General features: G+C 30.0%; 3 protein-coding genes across 3 annotated transcripts in view; 2 read left to right on the top strand and 1 right to left on the bottom strand.

Moving 5' to 3' along the window:
• Positions 1–7,550, top strand: part of Oamb (Octopamine receptor in mushroom bodies) — a 140,209-nt gene extending 132,659 nt beyond the window's left edge. The window contains exon 7 of the mRNA XM_077446739.1: positions 5,854–7,550. Within this exon, the coding sequence (XP_077302865.1) occupies positions 5,854–6,622 (769 nt within the window). The 3' untranslated portion in view covers positions 6,623–7,550. The remainder of the gene's footprint in view (positions 1–5,853) is intronic.
• A 3,282-nt stretch (positions 7,551–10,832) lies between these two features.
• On the top strand, positions 10,833–12,488 carry LOC143909140 (uncharacterized). Its single transcript, XM_077427041.1, has 6 exons — positions 10,833–11,214; positions 11,293–11,545; positions 11,652–11,818; positions 11,924–12,133; positions 12,206–12,282; positions 12,356–12,488. Exons 1-6 carry the CDS (start codon positions 10,885–10,887, stop codon positions 12,486–12,488), a joined length of 1,170 nt encoding a protein of 389 aa, XP_077283167.1. The 5' UTR covers positions 10,833–10,884.
• Positions 12,489–23,458: 10,970 nt separating this feature from the next.
• Amnionless (amnion associated transmembrane protein) lies at positions 23,459–25,936 on the bottom strand. Its single transcript, XM_077428458.1, has 7 exons — positions 25,487–25,936; positions 25,230–25,410; positions 24,834–25,086; positions 24,533–24,760; positions 24,145–24,307; positions 23,951–24,065; positions 23,459–23,847 (listed from the first exon to the last, which is right to left on the bottom strand). The coding sequence occupies exons 1-7, from the start codon at positions 25,819–25,821 to the stop codon at positions 23,746–23,748; spliced, it is 1,377 nt and encodes a 458-aa protein (XP_077284584.1). The 5' UTR covers positions 25,822–25,936; the 3' UTR covers positions 23,459–23,745.
• Between the last annotated feature and the right edge of the window lie 1,393 nt (positions 25,937–27,329).

Here is a 27,329-nt window from a genome sequence, read left to right as displayed (position 1 = left end):
TCCCCATGATGCCATTTTGGGTTGCTTTGGGTGACACCTATGGTATTAACCTTTCCCTTACGGTGCCAAAAACCTCCGCGCGCTACGATGATATGTATTGTGTACACATATACATTGACGAAATTCGTAATTATATTAAGGAGGAATACAAAAATTCTGAACCTCGTATCTATTACATTTCATATCGATATTCCCATTATTAGAGTCGAGTTGTAGTAAATACATATCACAGGGGAGGAAAGGTTAAACATGTATGTACTTATTTAAATTTATAAATCTTAAAATGATATTCAAATAGTGGTGACATATAATAGTAGGTAGGATGGTTTTTACTAATTTGATAAAGAACCGTCTCAACAATGAAATCAAATAAATTGGTAAACTTTGATAGGAAGCGAACGACTACAGACTTCAAACGATGATCAGACTTAGAGTCACAAATATCTAAGACTGATCGGCAGCAATACATAAATACTCTGGATAAAATAAAATATCAAATCACTTAAAGACAGGGTAAAAAGAATGAATCTCACCACACTAAAGACAAAAAGTATAGGAGGTGACTTAATCGAAGTCTTAACATTAAATAATCATTACAATTGTCCTATGTCCGATCTAGAGTTTACAATTATTCAACTTCATTGACTATTCGAATATCGAATAGTAAAATTCGAAGAGAACACTCTTTCAGTAGCAGTCGACGTTGGCTTAATTGTTAATAAAGTTTTCAGAACGATATCTAAAGATTTGGTTCGTTTTTTTAAAGTTATCCAAGTACTTGAAATCTTTTTTTAAACTTTTTTAATTATCTTGAAATTTGAAAAACGTACTTTTATAACGTGCACGCGCGTTCAATCAATTTATTTAATTTGAGAAAAAATATCCGGGTCGATAATGTGTCACTAAAAACTCCGGAACACAACTGAAGTAGAAAACAACATAAATTAAACGAAATATTTCTGCTAATCCATAAAAATTGCGTTCCCGCTTCGGACTGTATTTTCGTTTCCGTTTCCAATAAACGCTGCAATAAGTTCTCTTTCATAAAATACTATAACATACGCCGCCGGTTAAGTGCATTCGAGGGCGACAATGGAGACCCTTGGATTAGGCCGAGTTGCATCTCCGCTATTTCCCAGAATATGGACGAGCGTAAGACGTGACGAAAACAATAGGTAAACAAACATGTCGAGGAAGATGCATTGAGCGACCTCCCTTTATAAGCTGGTACTTCGGCCATATCAGAGCATTCTGGACGGAGCACTGGCTGTGCGTGTATCTCCCTAACCACCCAATAAATGCTGTGAAGCGACTTTCATTTGGATCCTCCACCCATCCCTACGCAACAATACAAAAGTTCAATTTCTACAGCAAGGAATTCCAATGTCAAGTTCCACGAATCCATTGCACTGAGGCGATAAAATGACTCCGAGTCGACGACTAATACGTCACACAATACACTGTTGTGTTACACATTTCGAGTTAAAAATAAAATTGTATTATGCTAAAAAAATTCTAAATTTGTAAAATATTTTATTAAAATTTCATTAAAAAATGTCAAAGTAGGCCGAATATATTCGAATTTCAAATATTCGAATATTCGTATTGGAAACTGTAGTCCGACCTCTTTATGCTCAATGACTCACTCTCATCTTAGAGGTCACTCTCTCAGACTCCTGAAAGAAAAATCGAATAAATCGATTAGATATTCCTTCTTTTCAAACAGAGTGGTTAAAGTTTGGAATAGTCTTCACAACAATGTAGTAAATTCTGAAACCGTTAATATTTTAAAAAACAAGCTAGATACATAGATGTCTTTCTTAAACTTTAAAGGTTATTATAATTCTTCTTTTCCAATATCTTCATTTCTTTCTATGATATATTTTTGTTATCATTGTACTGTTCTATTATTATATCTCTTTATATTTTCTTTTATTTCGTTAATTCATTATCATGTTTAATATTTCCTTTTTTTTATTTTATTATTATTATCTTGAATGTTTTTTTTTCATATAATTTATATAAACCCCTTGGGCTATCGGATTTGAGGCCTCCCTCAAGTAAATATGTTAAATATCGTTAAAATCTTTTCAATCGAGTACAAGCTAGTGATTGAACCCGGCAACCTCTCGGTGGTTAACTGTTGAATTGAAATGGTTGGATATTAGAAACAGTCTTAATTTAAGCTTGATAATAATCCATTACCTAGATATTTTAATAATTACATATTATAGTTAGGAATAGAGATGTGCATAATCATAAAACTAAAAATAGTAATAAATTAATTATATGTAGAGTTGAGAAAGCAAGAACTGCAGGAGGAGTTTTCCACAGAGGTGTTCAAATCTATAATGCCCTTCCTGGGGGCATTAGAGATGCTAATAATATTGTTGCCTTCTTAAAGGATGTTAAGGGATACGTCTGTGAAAGATGTATTATATAAGTTAAAATGAAATGTTAACTTATATAATACATAATACATGAAATTAGCAATTTGCTATTAAATAAATAAATAAAATAAATACAAATAACATTTCAATGTTGGTACAGTATTTTTATCTCACGATTCACACCTGGTATTATATTTTCGAGCGTATTATATTTTCTCCCCCGCGAAATAAGTCTCTCTCAATGTAACCAATATATGTATGTATATATATGAGATTTTTACAGTTATTGGTTTACATATATGTATATACATACATATTTGTTTCCTATACATTTAAAACTTTTCCAAGAGCATTCGTATAAATATCGCAAGATAAAAACAATCTACCTGCCACCATTTGCATATCTATACATACTTATGTATATGTACATACGTACATATGTATGTATGTATATAATTTTTAATTTTTTTTTTACATAGATATACAATACCAGGAAGGCCTGATAGGCTGACAATTAATTACAAACATTGCAGCATTTTTATTACTTAAATCACTATATTTCGAGAGGCTGAAGAACATGAAATTAACAATTAATTAATTAATTAATCCATTGAAACATATGTACATATATGGATTTACACTTGGACGTAAATTTTTACATGTTGTTCATAAATCAAATTCAGATATTTGTGACAGCAGATAGGATGATTTTTGCCAATTTGAGGAACCGTTTCAATGAAAATCAGATAAATTGGCAAACTCTGATAAGAAACGATCAACTTGGAGTCACAAATAGTCTAACCAGCAGTATTTAAGATCAACACGGGATCGAACCCGGAACCTCTCGGTGCTAAACATAAACTTAACCACCGAGCCATTCTGCTGGTTAAGTTGTCAACATAATAATGGTTCGGTGATTATTCCGCAAAAAGCGATCTCGCACACGTCAGTAAAATCTCCAGCACGGAACATCTAGCACCCAAAAACTCCATCAATTGAAAGCTACCCACGCGAAATATTGTACTAACGAAAATTCGAGTGCCAGATTTTCCGTATTCGCGATTTTTGTGGCACGATCGCAATTTGCGCAATAATCCGTCTATCCATAATAATGTATGGTTGTATAATACAAGCATACCATTCCTCAATATCTTCTAAAATCCAATAAATTTATTATTTTACAATTTATTATTTATCGAATTCATACATAAATAATTTTTTTTTATTGTTGTGCTTTTAATAAATATATAAACATTATCATATTATCATACAAAATAATACCTTTATATAGCCAAATAACAAAAGCCAGTTTTAGCTTCCTACCATGTTGATAATTAATTATACCAATTTATTCAGCTAATATTTCAAACATTGAAATTTGTTTTTGTCTTTGATAATGTTCTTTTATCCCCTCTCTGGAGGAAACACCGATTGTAACACAGTGGTGTACATTATGGTTTCTCGACTGTCGTCTAATAATACGATGCGAAGTGAAAGCTCAACCAATTTCAAGCGTTACCGTAAAGTTAAACGATGGGGAGTGCTTCGCGAGTTGTCGAACAAAACCGTGCAAATATAATAACACGATTCGCGTGCGGAATATATTCCGCGTCGATTTTAATTCAAAAAGTTTGCGGATAGGGCGGTGCGTTTCGTTGGGCAAAAACACTAACTGATTGGAATACCGGGTAAGTTCTCAGCCCTCATCAAACCGAGATCCAATTTACTCACCAAAACGGCCACGTTGCATTAATCAACATACAAGAAATTCAAACCGGATAGATTTCTCGCGGTTTACGCTCACCGCTATCGATTAATACATATGTTTCTACATAATAGTGGATGCTTCCCTGATTGATTCCTGTGCTAATATTGAATTATTATATGTTGAATTATTCATATGAAAGAGAAAATCCAACGATCTAATGATCCTACATTGTATATCAATTTGTATGCTTTGTTTTACTGAGCAACAAAAAAATATGTAATTCAGTTTTCAGAGCGGAGCTAATCCATATTAACTAAATTTGACCCACTGAATCTGAATATCTTTTTTGTTAGTTTGTGGGATATGAGCATTTAATAAAAGAGGTATGTAAAAATAGCCAATTTTCAGTCATTAACTTAATATCTAGTATTATTGTGGGCAAAGTGAGTATTGAAATCAATAATCCAATTTTTTTTTCTTTCATTTATTGCTTTAAAATACTTATAATTAATTACAATGACGACTTTTTATTTGGTTCAGAGACGAGATATGACTTTTCTTATAGATCAATGCCCAGTGAACACGAATCTGGTAATAATAAATGTTGATTAGCTCGAGATTCGGAGATATGTGTGTTTTTTAAATCGCGCGATTTTTCTATATCTTGGTGTTGTTCGGTCGATGCCTGAAAATCTGTCATTTTCCTGTTCAAAATGAATATTGGAATCTATAGTCGGGTATTTTATCTTTAATTTGTAGACTTTTCAGCTTTAAAATCTCTCTAAGTAGTCGTCCAGTTAAAATCAAAAGTCAAAAGTAAGTATTTTCACTTGGGATTTTTTCCCACTGTTAATTTGTAATTGTAAGTTTGTATATTTGGTTGGGAACTTCGTAAACAGAACAAAGTTTCTATGACGACAATTTAATTGGTTAAATATTATATTTTTTTCGATTCAAATAAATTTACTTTAAAAAAAAAACAAATGAATATTTACTATTAGATTCGCCATGTTTACGCTGTTTATATTACAAATACTGAGCGAAGCCGGGTAAAACAACTAGTAATATATAAAATATTAATTTTATAAAAAAAACATTTTAATTGATACTGTCTAATTGTTTGCTTTGCAGTCTTCCATCAAATCTAATCATTTACATATTTTGCGTAAATATAAATATTTTTGTAATATAATATTCACCAAAATTTCTCAAGTTCAAAATAAATTGAGATAATTTTCCAGTTGGCAGATTATTGTGTCTGTGTGATATTTGAAACGAATGCGAAGCTTCTTCGTGACGATATTTATATTCGCAAACACGGCGTTGAAGCTATTTTAGAATGTAAACACTAGACGAGAGCCTTTGACGAATGGACCGCTTACAGAGCAAACAAGACCTACAACACAAGTCTATTTCTCATCGCCTACTAGCCTGGATGGCGTAGAGTAACTTCAGTTTTCCGTTTCAAAAATATCCCACATTCTCCATACTTGCATAGCTAATTTGAGTTTTAATTAGGGAACGAGAGCCACGACAAACCCAACCACCTCACGACACCAGCCCTTGACACAGACAAATCGCTTCGTATAAAATATTACCATATAATCTAAATTGGTCGATCTTAACTTTATATGTGTTGTGCCGTACTTAATTCGACTTTCTGTCCGTACATGAAAACTCCTACAGTATGTTGACGTCGCAAAAATATATTTTGATATATTATATGTATTTAACTGATTCGTTTTATGTTTTCAGATGTTCAAATCAACGTAGAAGTCATGAAAAAATTAAAATTTCCGTATCATATCCATCTACGGAACAAATATGTCCAGCTGGCAGTCCACCAAGTAGTCCTCCAGCCCTATACGCAGTTCATTACTGCTCACCAGGAGGACAAGAGTTAACATCTTCCACTCTTTATCGTAACAGGGACAACCACTTGAGAGTTACCGGACAAAGAATGTCCGGTTCGAGACATTCCAGAAGATCTTCCAGTTGCGACTCTAGTTCAGTCGCCGCTGAAAGGGACATGAGCCCATCGCCATCCTCGGCTATATATGAAGAGTCCAATAAACCGAAAGCCCAAAGAAAAATGGGAAAAAGAAATATAAAAGCACAAGTGAAGAAGTTCAGAATGGAAACGAAAGCGGCAAAAACTCTTGGAATCATTGTGGGTGGATTTATCTTCTGTTGGTTACCCTTCTTCACGATGTATCTCATAAGGGCGTTTTGCGAAAAGTGTATCCACCCACTGGTTTTTTCCATTTTGTTCTGGTTGGGATATTGCAATTCAGCAATAAATCCATTGATTTATGCTTTGTTCTCCAAAGATTTTAGATTCGCTTTCAAAAGAATAATCTGTAGATGTTTGTGCAACAGAGTGAAGTCCACCGATAAATCTAGAAGAGGATCCGACGGGTCACAGATGAAAGCTTGTAAAAGTCCCAGTTATAATCGACAGCCTCAGCACAATTCATTGGGTGAAGATTCGGATCCTGCCGTCGAAGGGTCTGACTCGAGGTGACGCAAGGACACTTCTTTTCGCGGTGAAAAATCAAATGGCAAATTATCCAACGGGTCATTCAAGTGGAACGGCAACGTTGATAATGAGCCAACAGTTGAATCTCTCAAAGAAAAGAAACAACAGTACAATCTAGCCGTGTACAGGTACGGTGATCTCCTCAAGGAGCTAGAACAACTCAGAGAACACAAAGGGAACGAAGAAAACAAGGAGCTTGTCTTTGTCGAACAATTCCTATCTCCCGGTGAGATGAAGACACACAAACGTCTCTGCAATAGAATCTTGAAAACATTAACTCTCGAGCTGGAAGACATGCAAAAAATCGACGATGTGAAACAGTCGGATATGCCCTATCGTAAGAATGCGAAGCGAAACGATTTACTTTGCCAAACATCTGTGAAAAAATCCCTACTAACCGACATTGATGCATTTCCAAAAAATGGTGCTAACATGTCGAATCGATCACTGAATGAGTCTTAATTGCGATGTGTTTTTGAAAAACTTAAAAACAAATATGAAAAAAAATAAACTCACGGTTACAGATTGGATAGTACGTATTTCCAAATAATAATTAGAGATCCAATAGGCCATCATCGGGTAAACCGTTCCTTTTTTGAAAAAGTTGTTGATTTGACTCACACGTTTGTTCCTGCAATTTTACGATTTCGTTTCCTATATCAATTCTTTCGATTTGATACGACACAAAGATATTATTTTATATGCTGCTGAAATTGGTGCAGGACACTATATGTACATATGTATATAGGACACTATAGCAGATTCTTCTACAAGACTGAAAAAATTTAAATACCATGTTATATAGTATAATATAATATAAATACAGTAATCGAGATATACACACATAAATAAATACACACTTTTGTATTCCTATAAATTTGCATGTTTATGCAAATATTTGCGTGCGTACATATATGTACATGAATTCAACCCTTATGAGCTATTTAAATCAATTCACCGTTTAATATCAAAATATTAATATTTAGTTATATTAAAATTGGGCTATCGCCATATTGACTTTTTACAGTTTGAGGGATTACTACTAACCTAAATTAAACAGTTTCTACCAATCTGCTTTTATTGGAATTGCAAAAAAAATGTACATACATATCTATGTATGTATATGTATATATGTAGTACAAATTATATACTATTTAACAATCGTGAATAAAACGGCCAAAATTACTCATTTCTTACATTGAGATTATTAAATTTTGTATATTTTGTTGTGAACAAACTTATCAACAATCAAACATTCAACTTAATATGAGGAATCAGTGTAATATTTATATTCAGTTTGATATTTTATGGTTCAAAATCTTATAATATGCATCCAAATAAAAAAAATGTTTTCAATTTTTTTTTAATTATATCACCATCATACATAGATAAACATATTGACCAAAAATGTAAAGTAAATAATTTTTACTTCCCTAAACTTTTAGAAGTTGAAAATTTAACTTGATCAATAATAAACTGACATTTAAATATTTATTGATATATGTACATACATATGTAAAAAAATATATAAATTATTTTCTATTTGCTAAATTGTTGTTTGAATAGAATTTATAAATAATATGTTAAGTATATGTATGTGTGTAAACGATGATTTTCTTGTCGTGTCAAAAATGTATGAACTATTGAAATGTTATCTGTATTTTTTACCGTCTCGATTGTATGTATATAAAATAAATTACTATGAATGTTGTCAATATTGATTTATTTATTGATTGTAAATAAATGTCTATGTATAATTCGTTGTTCAATATAAAACTAATATATAATTCTCGTGTTCAAAGTGTATATAAAATGTGACAAAAATAATAATAAATGCTTAGTTTCATGTTCATCGAATTTATTTCACCATATTCCCAATTACTCATATACATACATACATCTGTAGGATTTAGTTTTCATACCCAGAAGAGTGCATATACAAATGGTTAAGTTGACATGCTTGGGTCGACCGTATGTTGGTATGCCGTATAACGCCGCGACCAAATGACAGTTCGTTAGGGCGCATCGAATATAAACATGATTTAAGGCGCCAAACAAGTCTAATTGAGAAGGGCGTCATTTCAGCATTTCCCAGTAAGGAATGACTTTCTAGGGGGGGGGGGGGGTGTTATATTAAAAAAATGAGTATATCAAGTACAAACTAATCTCCTGAAAATCTTTCAAAGCAAGACAACAAAACAAAATATATTTGGGAGTCAACATCTTTTTCTGGGAAAAATCAACGTGCTAATACCTGACAGTGTTCTAAAGAATTTCAATATTCTATTTTTAATAATATACTAGTTGTTTTTCCTGGCTTCGCTCAGTATTTGTAATATATACAGCGTAAACATGGCGAATATAATAGTGTAGGATTTGATGTGTAATGATTGTGCTTAAAGGTCTGTTCATACTTAACAGCACTGCACGGCTTCAGCACTGTACGACTCCGTTTCAAATATGTCATTTTATTACATTTCTATTCATATCAACCTACACGTCGCGGTCACGTCACGTTTACAGCAATTTGGCCGAGTGCAAGGCAAAATCGGCTTACTTATACATTAGAGGCCATGACGATACGGCGCAATATTGCTTACGTCGTATTGTCGAGTACATGCAATATGAATGCATACACGTGCATTCGTTGCTACGCGTCAGAATACAAGTCAGCAAAAATATTTCGACGTTTATCGAACGAAAAATTATGTATAATCGCGCTGTTGTTGGAAGAAGAAGCTCAAGAAGGCGATAAAAAAGCACGGAGGCGTTTTGATGTGCATCCCATGTTAAAAAATAGAAAAACCGAAGGAGAATTTTGGACACTGTATAAGGAGCTTGTGGATGATGGACAAAAATTTTTAAATATTTCCGTAAAAAATTTAAATTTTTTTTAAATATTTGCGCCAAAACCAGGTCGAAAGATTGAACAGCTGTCAACTGTCACTATCGATAATTGGTCCAAAACAGCAAAGCGGCAGACTCATGGCACGTAATTCGCGTGTATATTTCCACGATGGCCAAAAAAACGGATACGATACGTTGACGGATGTTGCTGTAAGGTATGAACAGGAAATGTCGGGTACTGCTGTAAGCCTGCCGTAGCGTAAACGTGACGGTTGGTATGAATATACCCATACAAAATGTACCAAAGAATACTTTTCGTACGGCCGGATACCTGCTGAAGTCGGTACGTGCTGACTAGGTATGAACAGACCTTAATGTGAGTGATGTCAAGCGGTTGTTACACGTGAGTGTTAATTATTAAGAGTTGGTACCCCAGACACCGGTTGATGTGCGGGCCACTGTGATTGGTCGGAGTGGTAGCGAGTTGTAGCTAGTCAGTGCACCATGTTTGGTGCGATGGAGTTCTGGATTTGAATGTATCGATAGAAATCGAATAAAAGACTTGCCGTATAAAGTCTTGTTTAATTTCTCCCTCTTCACGATCTTCCCTTACATGAATTCCTACAATAGTAAATATTCATTTATTTTTTTATTAAATTTATGTGAATCGAAAAAAAAATCGACTCGTTGTCATAGAAATTTTGAATTGTTTACGAAATTCCCAACCAAATGTACTTACATAAATATGTACATACTTACATATACACAAAGTCTCTTTCGAAATTATATATTAGATAAAACAACGTGGATAGTCCCACTAAATCTAGAGGGGCGCCCCCCCCCCCCCTTCCTCAAATGATGCCCCTGCTCATTGACATTTACCACGTGTCTCTTTCACGAATTGAATCCGGCATATTATATGTTTATATTACACACTGTAATAAATTTATTTGTCAAACAATTAATACTTTATTTCAATACCACAAAAATAAATAAATTTAACATTCTTAGGTACCTGAGATCTGAAAAGGAGGCGTTCAGCTGGCTTCTTCTTTTAAAAAATATTTTCGTTTTTATTTAATGGCGACTCAAACAACATATTGTGTAAATTTAATGGAGAACGAGTCCCCTAGAATACAAATTGTATTTATGCCATGTACAAATTGTATTTTTTTTTCAAATTGTATTTATGCCATGTATCATTCAGATTTTTGCTGCCCAAAAAGTTTTTTTTCCCCCATCTGGAGAAAATTGGCCCTGGTTATGATACTTGATGTTTCGGCCGGAATTTGTGTCGGAAACTTGAATCTGCGCATGCTTGGCGAGTATTGATTTCCCTTCTAAAGTCTGTTGAATCTGTCGCGATCACAACACGCTCAATTCGCAATCCAAATTTAATAATGTTGAAATTTAACATTAAATGTTTATTTTTAATCCAACAACTCGCATGTTTCGCCTTGGCAAATTTAGAAGGACCCTTCATCTTTTGGGGACCAAAGGAATTACTCTCATACAAAAGACCGTCTTTGGTCAGCTTAGAACAAGATGACCTGATGGATATCTACAATAATCAAGGTGCCATTGTTGTCTTCAATATACAAGATTCTCTTTTTTTCTTAACCAGAGAAAGTTATCCCAGACTAAGAAAATTATTGGAGAGAAAACCGGTACTAATAGCGCCACAAGACTTCTTAGATGTGCATCCAGAATATGTCAATAATGAAACACAGGTTAATTATTTATTATATAATGAGATTTTTATAAAAATATATTTCAATAATTTAAATAGATTGCATAATATATTATAGGTAATAACAGTGCAAGGTCCTAATTCCGAACAAGATGCAGAAATTACTGAGAAGTTTGAAAGATTAGAAGATGTTTATGGAGAAGGAAAAGTGTTAGCGATTCTTGGCAGCTCAACTCCAGAAGAAGAACCAACAGATGACGAAAGTGATTCTTTAGATTACTCGAGTGATCAAAAAAGTTATTTAAGAGATAAAAGAGAATTCAATGAGGAACCAAAAGAAGCACCAGAGGAAGTTGTATATAATGCTCTTGGTAATAAAAAATAATATAAATCTCACATAATTTTATAACTCTATGTTTCTATATTACATTTTATACAATATATGTATCATGTAATATTTTCCCTTACTTTGTATAGGAAAAGCTTTATTATATTCAAGTGATTTTCCTATTCTTCGATATTCAAGTGGAGATAATGAAACATCAGATAAAATATATAAACTGAGGAATTTAGTTGGTGTAACCGGTGATGATAGAGAACAGTTTAGTCGACTTGTTATAGTTTTCGGCACAGAAATGGGAAAAGTAAGAATAATATATATGTACACACTAAAATATACATAAACGACTATTATTTTAAAATTTATTTTACGAAAAAAATGCTATTAAAACTTAAATTGTGCATTACAGGTAACCTTGCGTCTCAGATTTCCGGATAGTTTAGCGGGATATTGGAATTTAGGACCAATTGAATTACTTGATCCAAGAGGTAGAGAACTTCTGTTAAATCCTCCAACCACGGATGTATTCCTAGGTGCTCCTAGAGGATTTTCATTCACATGTGCAGAACCATTAATATTTTCAAATGGTTCAGTCAGTCTAACATTCTTAGAAATTCAGGTTTATATCTTTTTTTTTATATCAGATTTTTCCATTTTTAACGTGCTTAAAATAAATAACTTTAAATTTCAGGTACAACCATTACTAAATGGTGCAATGAGATTTGGTTCAGCTTATAATTGCGTTGGATTTACAACTGTGCCAATATGGTAATATTAAAGGCAAAAAATATTACATGAAATATATATTTCACTATTAAAAATGTATTTTAATATATTTTAGGACCGGCATATTTATATCTATGATACTTATTTTTGGTATGACCGTAGCAATAGCCATGATATCTGATATTAAAACGATGGATAAATTTGAAAATTCAAAGGGAAAAACGCTTACTATATCTGTTGTTGATTAAATTGACTAATAATACTGTTCGACACGAAAAATGGTTCAGAGACGAGATATGACTTCTTATAGATCTATGCCCAGCAATACGAATTTTTTGTTCGCAATTTTACCGATTTAAAATTCAGCACACATCCAATTAACCCTTTTAAACGAAAAAAAAAATAGTGTGGCCAGAACACTATCTTAATAAATATGTTTCAATAGAAAATACTCAATATAATATAGTATTAACAGTGGGAAAAAATCCCAAGTGAAAATACGTAATTTTGACTTTTGATTTGAACTGGACGACTACTTAGAGATATTTGAAAGCTAAACAGTACTACAAATGAACGATAAAATACCCGACTATAGATTCCAATATTCATTTTGAACAGGAAATTAACAGATTTTGAGAAATCGACCGAACAACACCAAGATATAGAAAAATCGCGCGATTTAAAAAACACATGTCTCCAAATCGCGAGCCAATCAACACTTTTTATTACCAGATTCATGTTCACTGGGCATAGATCTATAAGAAAAGTTATATCTCGTCTCTGAACCAAAAAAAAGTCGTCATTTGTCGAACGGTGTAATCAAATACATATTATATTAAGGAATATGCATATACATATTTGTATATTTAATGTGTCAACAACGTTATATTTATATTTCATTGTTCAGTAAATATTAAATAATTAAAGTTAGCAAAAATTAAAATGTAATTATAACAAAACTAATATAATATTACGTGGAAAATATAATAATTGTTATATCATAAATGCTCTAAAATATCACAAAATCTCTACATTTAATAAAAATAATTTATTGTTATATCATTTTATCTAAGAATGCATGTGAAAAATATATATTATTTTAAGATGTAGGCCAACTAACCGTTAATTAAAGTAATTATGCATGTAATCTTTGTATTTAAACAATGGTTGTTACAAACTTACACAATTTAATTATATTATATTATTATTTCCAACATTGTTATTATATTTTTTAAATATTGTTTTATATTTTTAATAAATACATACATATATGAATACCCATATTTTTAATATTTAAGAATTTGACTATTCTGATTCCGTTTATAACATTTTTTTAATGTTAAAAATAAATATGTAAATTCACACATACATGAAAGTTATGGTTGTTTGATTTGAAATACCTCTATGTTGTCATATCAACAGAATACATAAAAGTAAACAATCGTTAATGGGGTGGTGTAAACAACCTAGTTCGCAATTGATCTGATATTTTACCAACTGTCTTTGCTACCTAAAATAAATTAATTGAGTTCATTATTGATTGTTTCAAATTGGCAATGTAATCAAACAACGAAAAAAATATATTGACAAAGACTTTAAAGATATGTATATTAATTTTACAATTTAAAACAAAAATGGAAAAATGTGATGAAAAAACGTGTATTTTAAATTTCAAGTAATATATTCAAGTAATTCATATAATAGTTAAATATATTTTTACCAATACAAAAACTGTTTTAGCTATTCTTTTGGTTATGATTGTCAACGTTTATACAATTTATGTGTTTGTGATGAAAATGTCATAGCTTGGGCTTCAGGTTCAATCATAACGTTTTATAATGTGATCGAAAAGCAGAGACATTTTCAAAAAAGTAGCACTGGTGGAAGCGTTGGACATATTACGGTAAAATAAAAATATAATTACATATAGTTTTTATACGTTTTAATATTAAATACCAAAAAAAAAAAAAAAAATATATATATATATATATATATATATATATATATATATATATATATATATTTCAGAAAAATTCTACTGTTTCTCCATGTCACATTGCTATTGGACAAGGAAGTGCAAATTCCAATTTACCACTAATAGAAATATTTCAATGGCCTTCAATGAAAGTCATAGTAAAATTGAAGGATGGAACAACTCATACATATTCCCATTTAACATACAGGTTGAACTTTTCTAAACAAGTGTTCAAAAATTTCATTGATATTTAATTTAATAAGCAATATATGTATATTTTTATATAGTCATGATGGAAATTTGCTTGCATCTTTGGGTGGAGAACCAGATTATAATCTGACAATTTGGAATTGGAAAAATGGTGATATCAAACTGAGAACAAATGCATTTTCGTTTAGTGTTTACAATGTAGTATTTTCCCCATTCGTTCCTGAACAATTGATTACCAGTGGTATTTTTTTTTAATCAACAATACTGAGATAACACATGAAATAACTTCCTTTAATTTAAATTTCAAAAATTGAATTATTTGGTATTATTAGGATTAAATCACATTAAAATTTGGAAAATGGCTACGACGTTCACTGGTCTCAAATTAAAGGCAATAAACGGTAGATTCGGAAAAACAGATATATCTGATATTCTTGGCATTCTTCCTCTCCCTGATGAGAAGGTCAGTTTTGAGTTTTTCATTTCTAGATAAAATGAATAAATGAAAAATATACATTTCCCATATTGTTCATTACATCAACGAATTTGTTCTAAGGTTTTGTCTGGTTGTTCATGGGGAAATATATTGATATGGGAAGCTGGTGTAATCAAAGCAGAAATTTTTAGAAAAGGACGGCAAACATGTCATCAAGGACCCATTACTCAAATGCTGTATTGTACAAAAACGGATGAAGTAAAATAATTGTCAAATATATACTAAATATGTATGTATGTACTAACAAAATGATATTTTCAAATAAATTTACGTAACATATGTATTTTAGATAACAACAATAAGTTTAGATGGACACATTTGTACATGGTATTGGAATCCTGAAGAAATGACAGATATAGGTGAAGATAACCCTTTCACAGAATTAAATCCTGTCACTGAAAAACTCATACCAAATTCTCAACTCGTTTGTATTTATCATAGAGAGAGAAACGAATGGTTTGCACAAGTAATTTTTACACAACCACTTCACTCCCATTATTTATGTTTGCCCAAAATATCGATTACAAATATTAAATTTTAGGATGCTACTGGTGCTATTTGGATAATCAAGTTAGAATCAGATAGTGAAACTAAAGATACAAAAGAAATTGAAAGTGATGATGCAATAAAAATTATAAATTCACATGGTGGAGCTGTAGCGGGAATTGCTTCAATGAGGTTCATCCCTTTCTTAGTGTCTCTTGGATATGATGGATCACTTTTAATTCACAAATTACCTAGTGGGCCTATTATTTTTATTGGAAAATATCCACACAGAGCAACCTGCATGTATTATATACCAGAAAAGGTACTATTATATTTTTAAAAAACTATACTTAGATATATGTATATATATGTAATTTCACGTTTAGATATATATATAATTGGTTTTTTCTCAAAAGATTGACGAAATGGGAAATACTTTAGTATTGGGATTTGAAAATGGTAGTATTCGACTTATATTAATAAATACAAATGTTTTCCAAACAAGCAAACCTCTTAATGAATATAAAGAGTGCGTTGTGCAACTTCAGGTAAAAAAATATTTATTTATTTTCAAAAAATAAATCATATTTCTATATACTTAAATATGTATTTTAGATACTTAAACCTCACACCAGACCGGTTAAAACAATAAATGCCAACGAAAAATTAAATTATCTCATAACATCTTCCGAAGACTATACTATTTTTATATATCAAATAATTAAAAACAATCACACTTTATTTCTTTCTCCATTTTGTTTCTTTAAAGTAGCAAGTTGTGTAAATTCAATAAGATGGAAACCAAATGACGTATGCATTTATTAAATTAATAATATAATATATATATGTATGCTTTGTAGATTTCAAATAGATATCTTTTTACAATTATATTTAGGACAACATTATTTTAATGGCTTGTGAAGAATGTATCATTTTGGAAGCCAAACTACCGCAACTACAAAATTCCGGTGAGATCATTTCATATGAAAAGGAATTTGACTCAATTTGTATGACAAAACTAAAAAATATCTGGTGTAGTATATTAATATACTATTAAACAATAAAATTTTCATTTTCATTTTAATTTATTAATTAGTTCGCTAATTTAATATGCAGCTTACGTCAAAATTTAATTGAAGATATTGATGGTGTGATTGTTGAAGACAATGAAAAATCTAATATTGAATTGGGTACTTACAACAAAGATAATCGATTTAAGTATTTATGTGAAATTTACAATATCAGACTAAGTTGTTTTAATATTTTTAATAAGTTGAAATCGACGAAAATTCATCAAGATCTATGATTTGGGCCAAATATGATCCAAAAGATGAATCTCAAATTTGGACGACACAAGAAGGATGTAATTGTATACTACGACTTCGTCCGGGTGAAACCAATATAAACAAATATGTATATTTAAAAGGAGACTTTAATGACAGTATTACTTCTCATTTATATATGTAGGATTTATTGTATTTACATATAATTTCTTGTGACTATTTCATGTATCATAATAGAAATATTACTTTCAAATCTATAATTTACATATGTATGTTTTATAAGACAATTTCTTAAAATCTTTCATTTTTAGTGATGATAAATATTATTTTATCATTGGAATGAGCAATGGGGAATTGTCAATTTTTAAAATGCTTGATGAATACGAAGATAAATCACAAGTTGAATTTGAACAAAAACTTGACAGATTAAAACAAAATCCTAAACGAAAGAAAAAACATGAACCAAATGTAATTCTGGTTCCACAAGTTATTCTAAAACATGTTGAAAGCATAGTCACACATGATAGTCAAAGAGGAAAAATTACTCAAATTTTTATGAATCATGAAAATAAGTACATATATAAATTATTCTTCATTTTATTAAAATATATATTTTTAATATTCAGATCTCATATATTTGAAACATTTAATATGCATTGAATTTCTAGATTTCTTTATACCGCTGGTGATGATGGAAACATATTTTCATTTGAACTAAATTTTAATATTCCGATGGAGGAATCGGTTATGGAAAATACGAACAGTGAAATTTTCGTTGTATTGTCATATAATAAAATCCCAATCAAATTAACATATCCATCGAGTAATAATTAAAATTTCGTGTTTGTTTTCATTTGCAGACTGATACCTTTGCATGCATATTTGAAAACGGAGACCCAACTTTATCCCACGAAGAATTCATTCAAGAAAAAGAAAGAAATGCTTTAATGTGTGCAATATCATTACACAAAGATGGAATAATAAATCAGTTGAATGCTTTAAAACTTGAAATTGAGGATTTGCTCGAAAAGTAATCAAACTAAACAACATTTACTAGATAATCAAATCCATGAATTTAATGTTTCAACCCATTTAATATCACTCTAGAAATAATTTATTGCCCACAAGACAACAAATTCAAATGCAAGAACACCCAAAAGTACAGGATAATTTAACATGCGAAATTATGCAAAAAATGTCTTCTGTTCGTCGACGCCTAGCTTATACATTGGAGGTATCCAACTTAAGCCTCAAAAAAATGATAGCTCGAAATATTGAACCTTTGGACACCTTCCCTTTTCAAATTAATTCAATTTTGTACGAATTATTTATTCAATATGCGGTCTTTTATAAAACTATTTCTTAATATTGCATATATTTATATTATCTATTGGCTTTCAGAGATGATAACTTAACTGTAAAAATCATTCGGCAAAAAAAGCTTCCCAGTGATTTTTTAAGTAACTTCGCTTACATTCAAAAACAACTAACAAAACCCAAAAAGCAATTGCAGTAAGTCGCTAAATTTCAAATTTGATTATATCATTTCCTTGTTTCATCTTTTTTGCATATTTGTATATACATATGTATGTATAATAAATACATCATAATGGTCTATAAAATGTACTCTCAATTTCATGCTTAAGAACGAATGGATTAATTGAGGTTTTGTGGTTAGTTCTTGACTAATATAATATATTTAAAGTATTATTTGATAAATAATATATCTATAAATGTAACGTCAAAAGTTAATTTAATTCAATTTATTTAGTAAATCAGAAGAATTAGACAAAATTGATGATGATTTAACTAGAAGATTTTCATCTAATTTATATTCAACGGCTATAATGCAGAATCTTTTAACATCTTCGCAACCACCACACACTTTGACAAAAGCTTTACGTAATTATTTACAACGACTTGAAAGAAAGCGTTTTCAAGAAATCCAAGTAAGACAGTGTTGATTTAATTAATGTAATGTAGTGGTTAAAAATTTATAAAATTGGTCACGAATGTGAAAACTAAGTATAATTACAAAAAAATATCAAATAATATCAAATAAATTTTAGTGGCAGGGACATTTGAAAAAAAAATATGCGGAAAACGAGGTTCAAGATTTTGAAAGTCAAGGTGATGTAAAATTAGGAGAGTATTATCTTAAAAGCAAGCTCGAAACAATACCAATTATATCCAAATATAAAATACTTTTGGACATGTTCACCACACGAAAACAAGTAAGTGTACATAAATATGTATGTTTATGTAATAAATTAACCTTGTAAAAAAATATCCTATGTTTAGGTATATTAAATTCACAGTTGTATTTCATTTACTTATTTATAATATTATAGATTTTCGATATTCAACATGATTTTAATAATTCCTTAATCTCATTAAGGACTCATAAATCTGAGCTTGTAAAAAAATTTCATACCTTTACTGAGACACTTACCTATATTATATCATCATTGCCATCAGAATGTGTTTCTCTTTTATCATTCCCACCACCGTCGATTAACAATGATTTAGAATATCCCGAAAAAAATCTAGAGGTAAATTCCATTTATAATATAACACCGATAAATACATTTATAATTTAACATCAATTTATTTATATATTTCTTTTCCGTAATTGAATTTTTAGATAAAATATAATTTATTAAAAAATACTGCAACAGATGTTACATCGAATACAGAAGATGAAGGTATATTTATTTTATACACATTTATTTTAGCAACAAATAATTCAACTGCAAAATGAAATTTTACTGTAATACATATTATGTTTATAGATTCATGGAATGATGAAATGAGTCATGCAGATAATCCTGATAATGGAAATAAAGTAGATCGTCGTGAAAGACATATTTCTGTGTAATGCTAAATTAATTTTCATGTCAATTTTCCCATTTGCATACTTTAAAAAATTGTTTAGTCTTTTATAACTACATATGTATATATGTACTACAACTGCATATGTACATATATACATACATATGTATGAATGTATGTAAATGTTCTTCTATACATCACTTGAACAGGTTATTGGTGGAACAAGATGACGTACTTAGAGGTATGAAACAATTAATTGAAAAATGGGAAAATGGTTTAAAGGTAAGCAGACAGTCACGTGAAAGAATAGTACTAAACGCACAATTTCTACGACTTCATTTACTACGTCTTACTCAAGAAAAATTGATTCTGGATTCATATGAATGCGATGAAATCAAGTTATCTCAAAGCGTCCAAGAAACTCTAACCGAAGTAAAATATTTTCTTCAACAATATCTTATATGTATATTTATATTTATGATTAAAATTCATCAATTTCACATTTCCACTTTATGATATAGAAAAATTAAACTACATAATTTCAGGTGTTTCGTATGATATAGTATTTAAATGAGATATGTTTGTATTGATATTTCAGTTAAAAATGATGAACAATCAACTAACTGTTTTACAAAAAGAAATAGACAGTCGAAAATCAATTATTACTACTTATATGGCGCAAAAAAAAGATTTGTTTATTCAATTAAGGAATATTGTAGATAAAAGTCAATATTCTGCATTTTTAAAAAGAGTTTTCAGAAAGAAATCTAAATCATCTGGTACTTAAAATCATCCTAAAATCATTAAAAGTCTATGTACATATGTGTTTATGAAGTTATTCAATTTTATGTATTCTTATATTTTAAGATTCATTATCATCCAAATCTACATCATCAGATGAAGCTGATAGTTCTATTGATGGTGATCGAGATACTACACGTATAAGATTGGATTCTAATTTGTGTCCTCCGGGTTGCGATCCGCAAGTCTTCGAAGAAACAGTACAACTCAGATCAGTTAGGTAATTATTTTATATATGTATATTTATATATGTAATGTAATACAGATTTTACAGTAAAAGTTTTTTTTTTCATATTGAATCAGGTTTCAATTAGAATTTGATATTAAAGAACAAGAAAGATTAATTAATATTGCTGTAAAAGCTATACTCGATAAAAACGTGGAAATTGATGAAATGTCGATGGAATTAGAAAGAAGAAAAAATAATTTAAATAAATTATTAGTGAGTGTTGTGTAATGAAAATATGTATGTACATACATATACATATGTATGTATGTATGTACTTTCTTAACTTATTATATGAGAATGGTTTCTTTAATTTGTTTTAATATTCCATACAGGAAGAAAAGCAACTCGAACTGAACGATATAGATTGTGTTGTTATTCTAAGTGCTGATCAGTGCAGATTTAATGCTCTCGAAGAATTAAGAACTGGCAAAGAAGCTATAATATTTCCTGCATCAGCAATTGAAGCTCTTCAACAACGGGTTCAACAATTACTCAGTGAAGCTGAAGAACAGAGAAAATTATATAAGTATGTCAAATAGTGTACAATATGTGACATGTATATTAATTCTGTAATCACTATGTGTATTTGAAACCAAAACTAAATTAGTATTAATAAAAGAAGTTGATGAATTGCCACATGTCAGTAAATAAATGAATACCATTCCAGATATATGAGTTCTTGAAAATTGGATTACTTCTTAGTTATAACACTTTTTTTTGTGCAGAAACTTTTACATTCACTTATACATATTTTAGTATGAGTAAAGAACATCTAGAACATATGAAAGGAGATTGCACATACATGAATCAACGCATTATTGACCTGAAAAAAAGAATACAAAATGTTTTAGAGCACAAACTTGGTCTTTCACAAAAACTTTCCATTCTCAGTTACGAAAATGCGAAGAGAGAAGCTTCTAAAATACTAGATAGCGTACTTGAATGCATGGTAAATCAATTTAAATTGACATCAGCTACTGGTTTGACAAGTGATATGGTCGATCAGCTTAATCAATGGAAGGTTAATAGTTTATTTTAATTTATATAATAATTATTTCCATTGAGTTGTCATTTTAACATTTCTTCAAATTAATTTTTATGAATTTTTGTAGAAAAAACAAGAAGAACTAGAGAGACAATACTGTCGTGCAATACAAGAACACATATCGAAATTACGTACTGCGACGATGTTGCAGACTCAACTATTCTCGAACAAAGTGCACATAATATAATAAGTATTTTATAAAACGTGTATTTTATTTAGATGTGTTTTTAGTTTTTGTTTTTGTTGTTAGGAATTTAAAAAATCAAATATTGCGTTGGCAGACGATCTTGAACAAGTTTATAAAAAAGATCTTACCAGACTACGGTGCGTAAACAAAGAAAAACAGAAAAAAATTGAGGTATCAATGTTAGATATAAATGTTTATTTAACCTAATAATAAAATGTATATTAAGCGTTAATGTTCTGATTTTAAAAAATGTACGTATTTACGTTGTGATAATTCTAAGCTCACTAAACTCTTTCAGTAAGCATTTATGTAAATTCAATTAGATTTAATTCGAATTATTTTGACTTTTTTTGTCTTTCAGGATTTGAGAACAGAGCTTCATAGATTAAAATTGAAACCATATAAATCACCAATTTTACCTCCCATAAATGATTCGTCGCAAGTATCTATTATAGATACCCCACCACCTTCAGAATTACCATTAGACTTTTCGAATACTAGGTATAGTACACATATATGTATATATTTATATATAAATATAATAAAAAATTTTAACAATCAATAATTTTCCACATTTATAATAAAAATATGCAGATTCATTGCAATGTCTTTGGCAAAAGAACTAAATGAAATCAGTGTAAGACAATTTTCATATAACGTTTGTGAAATTGAATTAATGAAAGCTATGGGTGAAATTTTACCATCATTAATTGAAGGGTAAGTATTAGTACTTTTAATTTAAGACAATATATGTATATGTAAATTAATTTTATTCTCAAAATATTTTAGAAAAGTTAACGTGAATCAAGCAGCAGACACTATTTTCGAAAAACTCAATTCAAGTAAATCAGATAGAAGTATAAATGAACAAAATGAAAGATGCAAACATTCTATTGCTGAAATTCTAAATCAAATCACTAAATTCAATGTATAGATGTTTTACATAATAATTAAATACATAATTTTAAAAGTATCACTTTTAATTTAATGTGTGTTGTCATTACATATTTAGTTAGGAGATGACGTGACTACAAATCTTGAAATAGACAAATTAAAAGAAAAAGCTGCTAAGGAATTTCAATATGTTATAAAAGGGCTGTTAGATGCGGGAGTAACGTCTGAAGACACCGGAGCCATAGACGTAGCTGTAGCAGCTTTGATTGATATTGCTCCTTACTTTGCGACACATAAAATCGATATTGACAGTATATTAGAAATAATGCAAGGTATACATATTTTAACATGTTTTACAATCCTGAAATAAGTTTTTTTTAATTTAAATGTATTAAATTTTAGATGAGACGGATTGTGACGTTGAGACAATTAAGGATCTAGTATTTGCAGTTACCGATTGTCTTTCAACTCAATCACCGGGTCCTACTGAAGTTTCGTCTGTAGCTGCTGAATTTCTGAAGCAACTCCAAAGTAGTTTAGTCAATGAGAATAATAAAAAAATAAATAAAGAAGGTGAAAATTCAAATTCAGAATTTAAAATTATTGATGACGGTCAAAAGAAACGCAAAATTAAAAAAGTTTCCTTAAAAGATGTTCAAAATAAAGAAAGATTAACCCAATCTGGCGATACAAATGAAATATCATCTGTTAGTAGCTGCAGCAGCAAAACTAAATGATTTGTCTCTATCACTTATAATTCTAACATAAATCAATATATGTATGTATGTATTATATATTTTAATAATACTGTCTATTTACAAATTTTATTCTCGCAATATAATATTATTGTTATTATTTCATTAAAATAAAAGCCTTTCTTACAGTAAATTTGATTTCACTTCTACAAATATTTAAATATATTAATGATGTTTTATATAATCAAATATTAGTTTATTTAATTCACTATACCTATTACATAATACAGGAATAAATTTTTGAACTACATATGTTATTTAAAATTTATATATTCAGAAAAAATTAAGCTTGAAATTTCCATTTTTAAATAATTATAAGTTTTCCTTTTCTGAAATTGGATCCACTAGCTCTTCTTCAGTATCAGATTCATTTAATGGCTCTTCCTTAAATTTAACATCTTCTGTTGATCTAGCCTAAAAATAAATTACTAATATATTAATTATGAACAGTATATACACATATACATACATGTATTTGTATATAATAATTTTCAGTTTTTTATTATTATTTTCTTACCGTATTCTTATCATACAGTGGATTATCAAATGCTTTGTCCAAAGAAAGTTGTGATACTCCTAGCATCAAACTGCCTTCGCGGGAACGATTTTCAAAACGAGCAAATCCCAATGGTCTTTATCATTTAAATATAGATAGAATTATTTTCAATCAATTATCACTAACAAGAACATCAAAAAGTTCAAAAATATTACCTGAACGGACGAGCGCTAATAATATCAGATGGTGAATAGTAATACATTAAAAGTCCTGCAAAGAAAATTGCCACAACAAAAAGCATTATCAAACCCTCCCAACCACCTTTAGTTTCACTCCATGGCATTCCAGAGACCATGACGTTATTCGTGAAGTTCAAACCTGAAGTGAAAATGCTTTGTATACTTATTTTATAGTTATTATTTAATTTCAATCATCTTACAATAACTTTACAGGTTACCACATGTTACTGTAGTAACATGTGGTTCTATATACATATGTACATATGTAGGTCTATATAAATTAGAAAATAATAGATTTACCTAAGAGAAGTCTTTCAATTTTATATTCAATTTTAATTAATTAATTAATTTAATTTCTACTTACGTCCGGCAAAATATTGTTTTAATCGTTTTGCCAAGTCCACACTTCGGCCATCATATAAAGAATTTTCAACGATAACAATTTGTATATTATAGGTATCTTCGTTTTCACTTACAGTACCTACATGCCATTGGATGCCTTTTATTTTCCACTCATCTATTTTTTCTTCAATTTCTTTTTGTAATAGACCCACATTAAAGTCTTTTTGCTGGTTGAACAGTAAAACTCCACCTGTGTAATATACAAAATTTCAATAAATTTCATAATATGTACATATTCACTTTAATTAATTGTAATTACAAACCACAAATTTCACAACAGTGATTTTTCGGAATGACTGGATTTAAACATTCCAATGGAGGACAACTCTTAATTTCATTTAAACACAGTTCACTCGGAATGCTTTTGGTTTGGCAAGGACAAGATTCTCTAATAGAACAGGTCTTTATTTTTGAATTTGAAGAAAGCATTACTGATGGTGAAACCTCAGTTTCAATTTCTTGAAAAACCAATGGATTTTCTTGAAATATATCATACAACTGCAATGGTTCCGTTTCCTACACATTATAATAAAATTATATTATAATTATCACAAACACTTATAATATTAATTTTGGTTAGAAAGAACTTTCCAAATACACACATACATATATGTAGATATTATATTGAAAGTAAATTTTATTTTACACATAATATATACCTTTATAAATTCATCTCCTATACTTTTAACATTCTGTAATCTATGGGGCATTTGCAAAACAAACGTCTTGTTATGGGGAAAAATAACTCCATCATCTTGGCAAGGTAGTCGTTCATAATGAGGGACAGCTTTGTTTACTTCTGCAATATCAACTGACTTCCAATTACTAGACAACATCCACCTGGAAATATAATCATACAAATCAATATGAACACATAAACATGATATAATATTCACGTGTAAAGAAAAAAAAATACGGCTCTTTAATGTTTTTCTTAAATACTAAATCTTCTCCTTTACAGTCTGGAAATTTATCTGATGCATCAGTCAATTTTATTACTCCGACTTGTTTCAATTTTATACTCCCTTGTAATGGTAGGATAATTTCTCTCACTTCGATGTCATTTTTGGTTAAATGAATTTCCTCGTCAAATACGTTTGAATACATTATTCTGTCACTTGAACATGGAACTCGCTTGGGACTCCAATTTTCAGGGTTTTCAAAATTCACATCTGGTACCCATATTTTCTCTGTAGGTTTCCTTGCAAACACAGCGTAAATTATGGTTAAGAACAATGTTAATTTATACATTTTAGAACGCTTAGATGAAGATGCGAGATGATTTAATCACTATGCGGTATGGTGCATACTGAACTATAGAAATAAAAGGGGCGTTTACTCTCCAACGATAAACGAAATCGTATATGTTCATACATAATAACAAATATTATATGCAACTGATTGTCAAATCATTTGCAAGCATTGGTTTCAATATTTTTAAATAACACTTTTTGTATAACATTAAACTTTACTTAATTTTTACATTTAATACATTTTATTTTTGGTTTATTAAATTAAACAAAACGAATTAAAGTCTTTGTATCAAGTTGATGAATTTTATTCAAATATATTACGAAATATCACAAATTATAGTAAAAAAATTAAAATTACAAAATGTCTTCTATATAATAATTTAGCCTGAAAATTTATAATTTTTTTTTTGTGTCATTTATTTTCATGTATTTGTTCTATTTGAAATGATTATTTGACAAATTTCCATCTTAGAACATTATATAAACTTGTATAATTTTCTTTTTTTTATGAATTAGCTAGCTGAACCCCGGCATACGTTGCAATTCCATAATAACGCATGCAACTCCCGTTACCGTTCCCGCTCCCGTTCCCATTCTCGTTCCCGTTCCCGTTCCCGTTCTCATTCTCCTTCCCGTTCCCATTTGTCGGAAAAACGCAGGAATCGAACACATTTGAAATTATTGCGTTGCAATGACACTCATTCCCGTTTTTCCCGTTTCCGTTCCCGTTTTTTTTTCACAGTAATCTTCCCGGACATGCATACAACAAATTCTGAAAGTTCCATCGTAATCGGTTCAGTGGTTCAGGAGCCTATTCGAGACACACACACACACAGACATTCATTTTTACATTCCTCCTTTACGTTTCACATGGCTTTCGTGTCAGTGGTCATTTTTATCTCTTAGCCGATCGTTTTTATATATATATAGACTAGCTGAATCCGGCATGCGTTGCATTGCCACAATAACGCATGCGATTCCCGTTCCTGTTCCCATTCCCGTTTCTCGATGTGTTTCGATAAGTGAATGTTTCAGTTTCAAATTAATGATTTGCTTTAGATCGTCGAGTCTTTGATTAAAATCATGTATTAGATGTATTATGAGCATTTATAGGAATTGTAAAAAGGTTTTTGAGCTCTTTTTCCTAATATGCTGTACATTAACATTAGAATAATATAATACTATGATTACTATCAAAATTAAATTAAAATTGTAAAATAGAAAATGATCAATAGATCAGTAGCTATTCAAATAGATATATGATGTATTGTAAAAATAATTCAGTAATAATAAAATGCATTTAAAAATCAAAAAAAAATTATACTTAATAATCAAATTAAATTACAGTAATGATAATTTGTTGGAAAAACGCAGGCGGCGAATACATTTGAAATGATTCAATCGTTTGTTTATTTTACCCTAACAAAGCAGGTGGCGACGCGAACACATTCGAAATTATTGCGTTGCAATACCACTCATCCCTGTTTTCCCGTTCCCATTCCTGTT

Source organism: Arctopsyche grandis, chromosome 3 (assembly GCF_051622035.1).
Source record: "Arctopsyche grandis isolate Sample6627 chromosome 3, ASM5162203v2, whole genome shotgun sequence".
Lineage (NCBI taxonomy): Eukaryota > Metazoa > Arthropoda > Insecta > Trichoptera > Hydropsychidae > Arctopsyche > Arctopsyche grandis.
Note: the sequence above shows the minus strand (reverse complement) of the source record. Positions and strands in the feature narration are given on the sequence as shown.

Excerpts from the sequence above, each read along its gene's own strand:
- Amnionless (XM_077428458.1), bottom strand. The coding sequence starts at position 25,821 with ATGTATAAATTAACATTGTTCTTAACCATAATTTACGCTGTGTTTGCA. Across the intron at positions 25,411-25,486 it reads AAGAAAAACATTAAAGAGCC|GTGGATGTTGTCTAGTAATT; the intron begins GTATTTTTTTTT and ends TTATATTTCCAG. Across the intron at positions 24,308-24,532 it reads AAAACAATATTTTGCCGGAC|GTTTGAACTTCACGAATAAC; the intron begins GTAAGTAGAAAT and ends TTTTCACTTCAG.
- LOC143909140 (XM_077427041.1), top strand. The coding sequence starts at position 10,885 with ATGTTGAAATTTAACATTAAATGTTTATTTTTAATCCAACAACTCGCA. Across the intron at positions 11,546-11,651 it reads AGTTGTATATAATGCTCTTG|GAAAAGCTTTATTATATTCA; the intron begins GTAATAAAAAAT and ends TACTTTGTATAG. Across the intron at positions 12,283-12,355 it reads TTTACAACTGTGCCAATATG|GACCGGCATATTTATATCTA; the intron begins GTAATATTAAAG and ends AATATATTTTAG.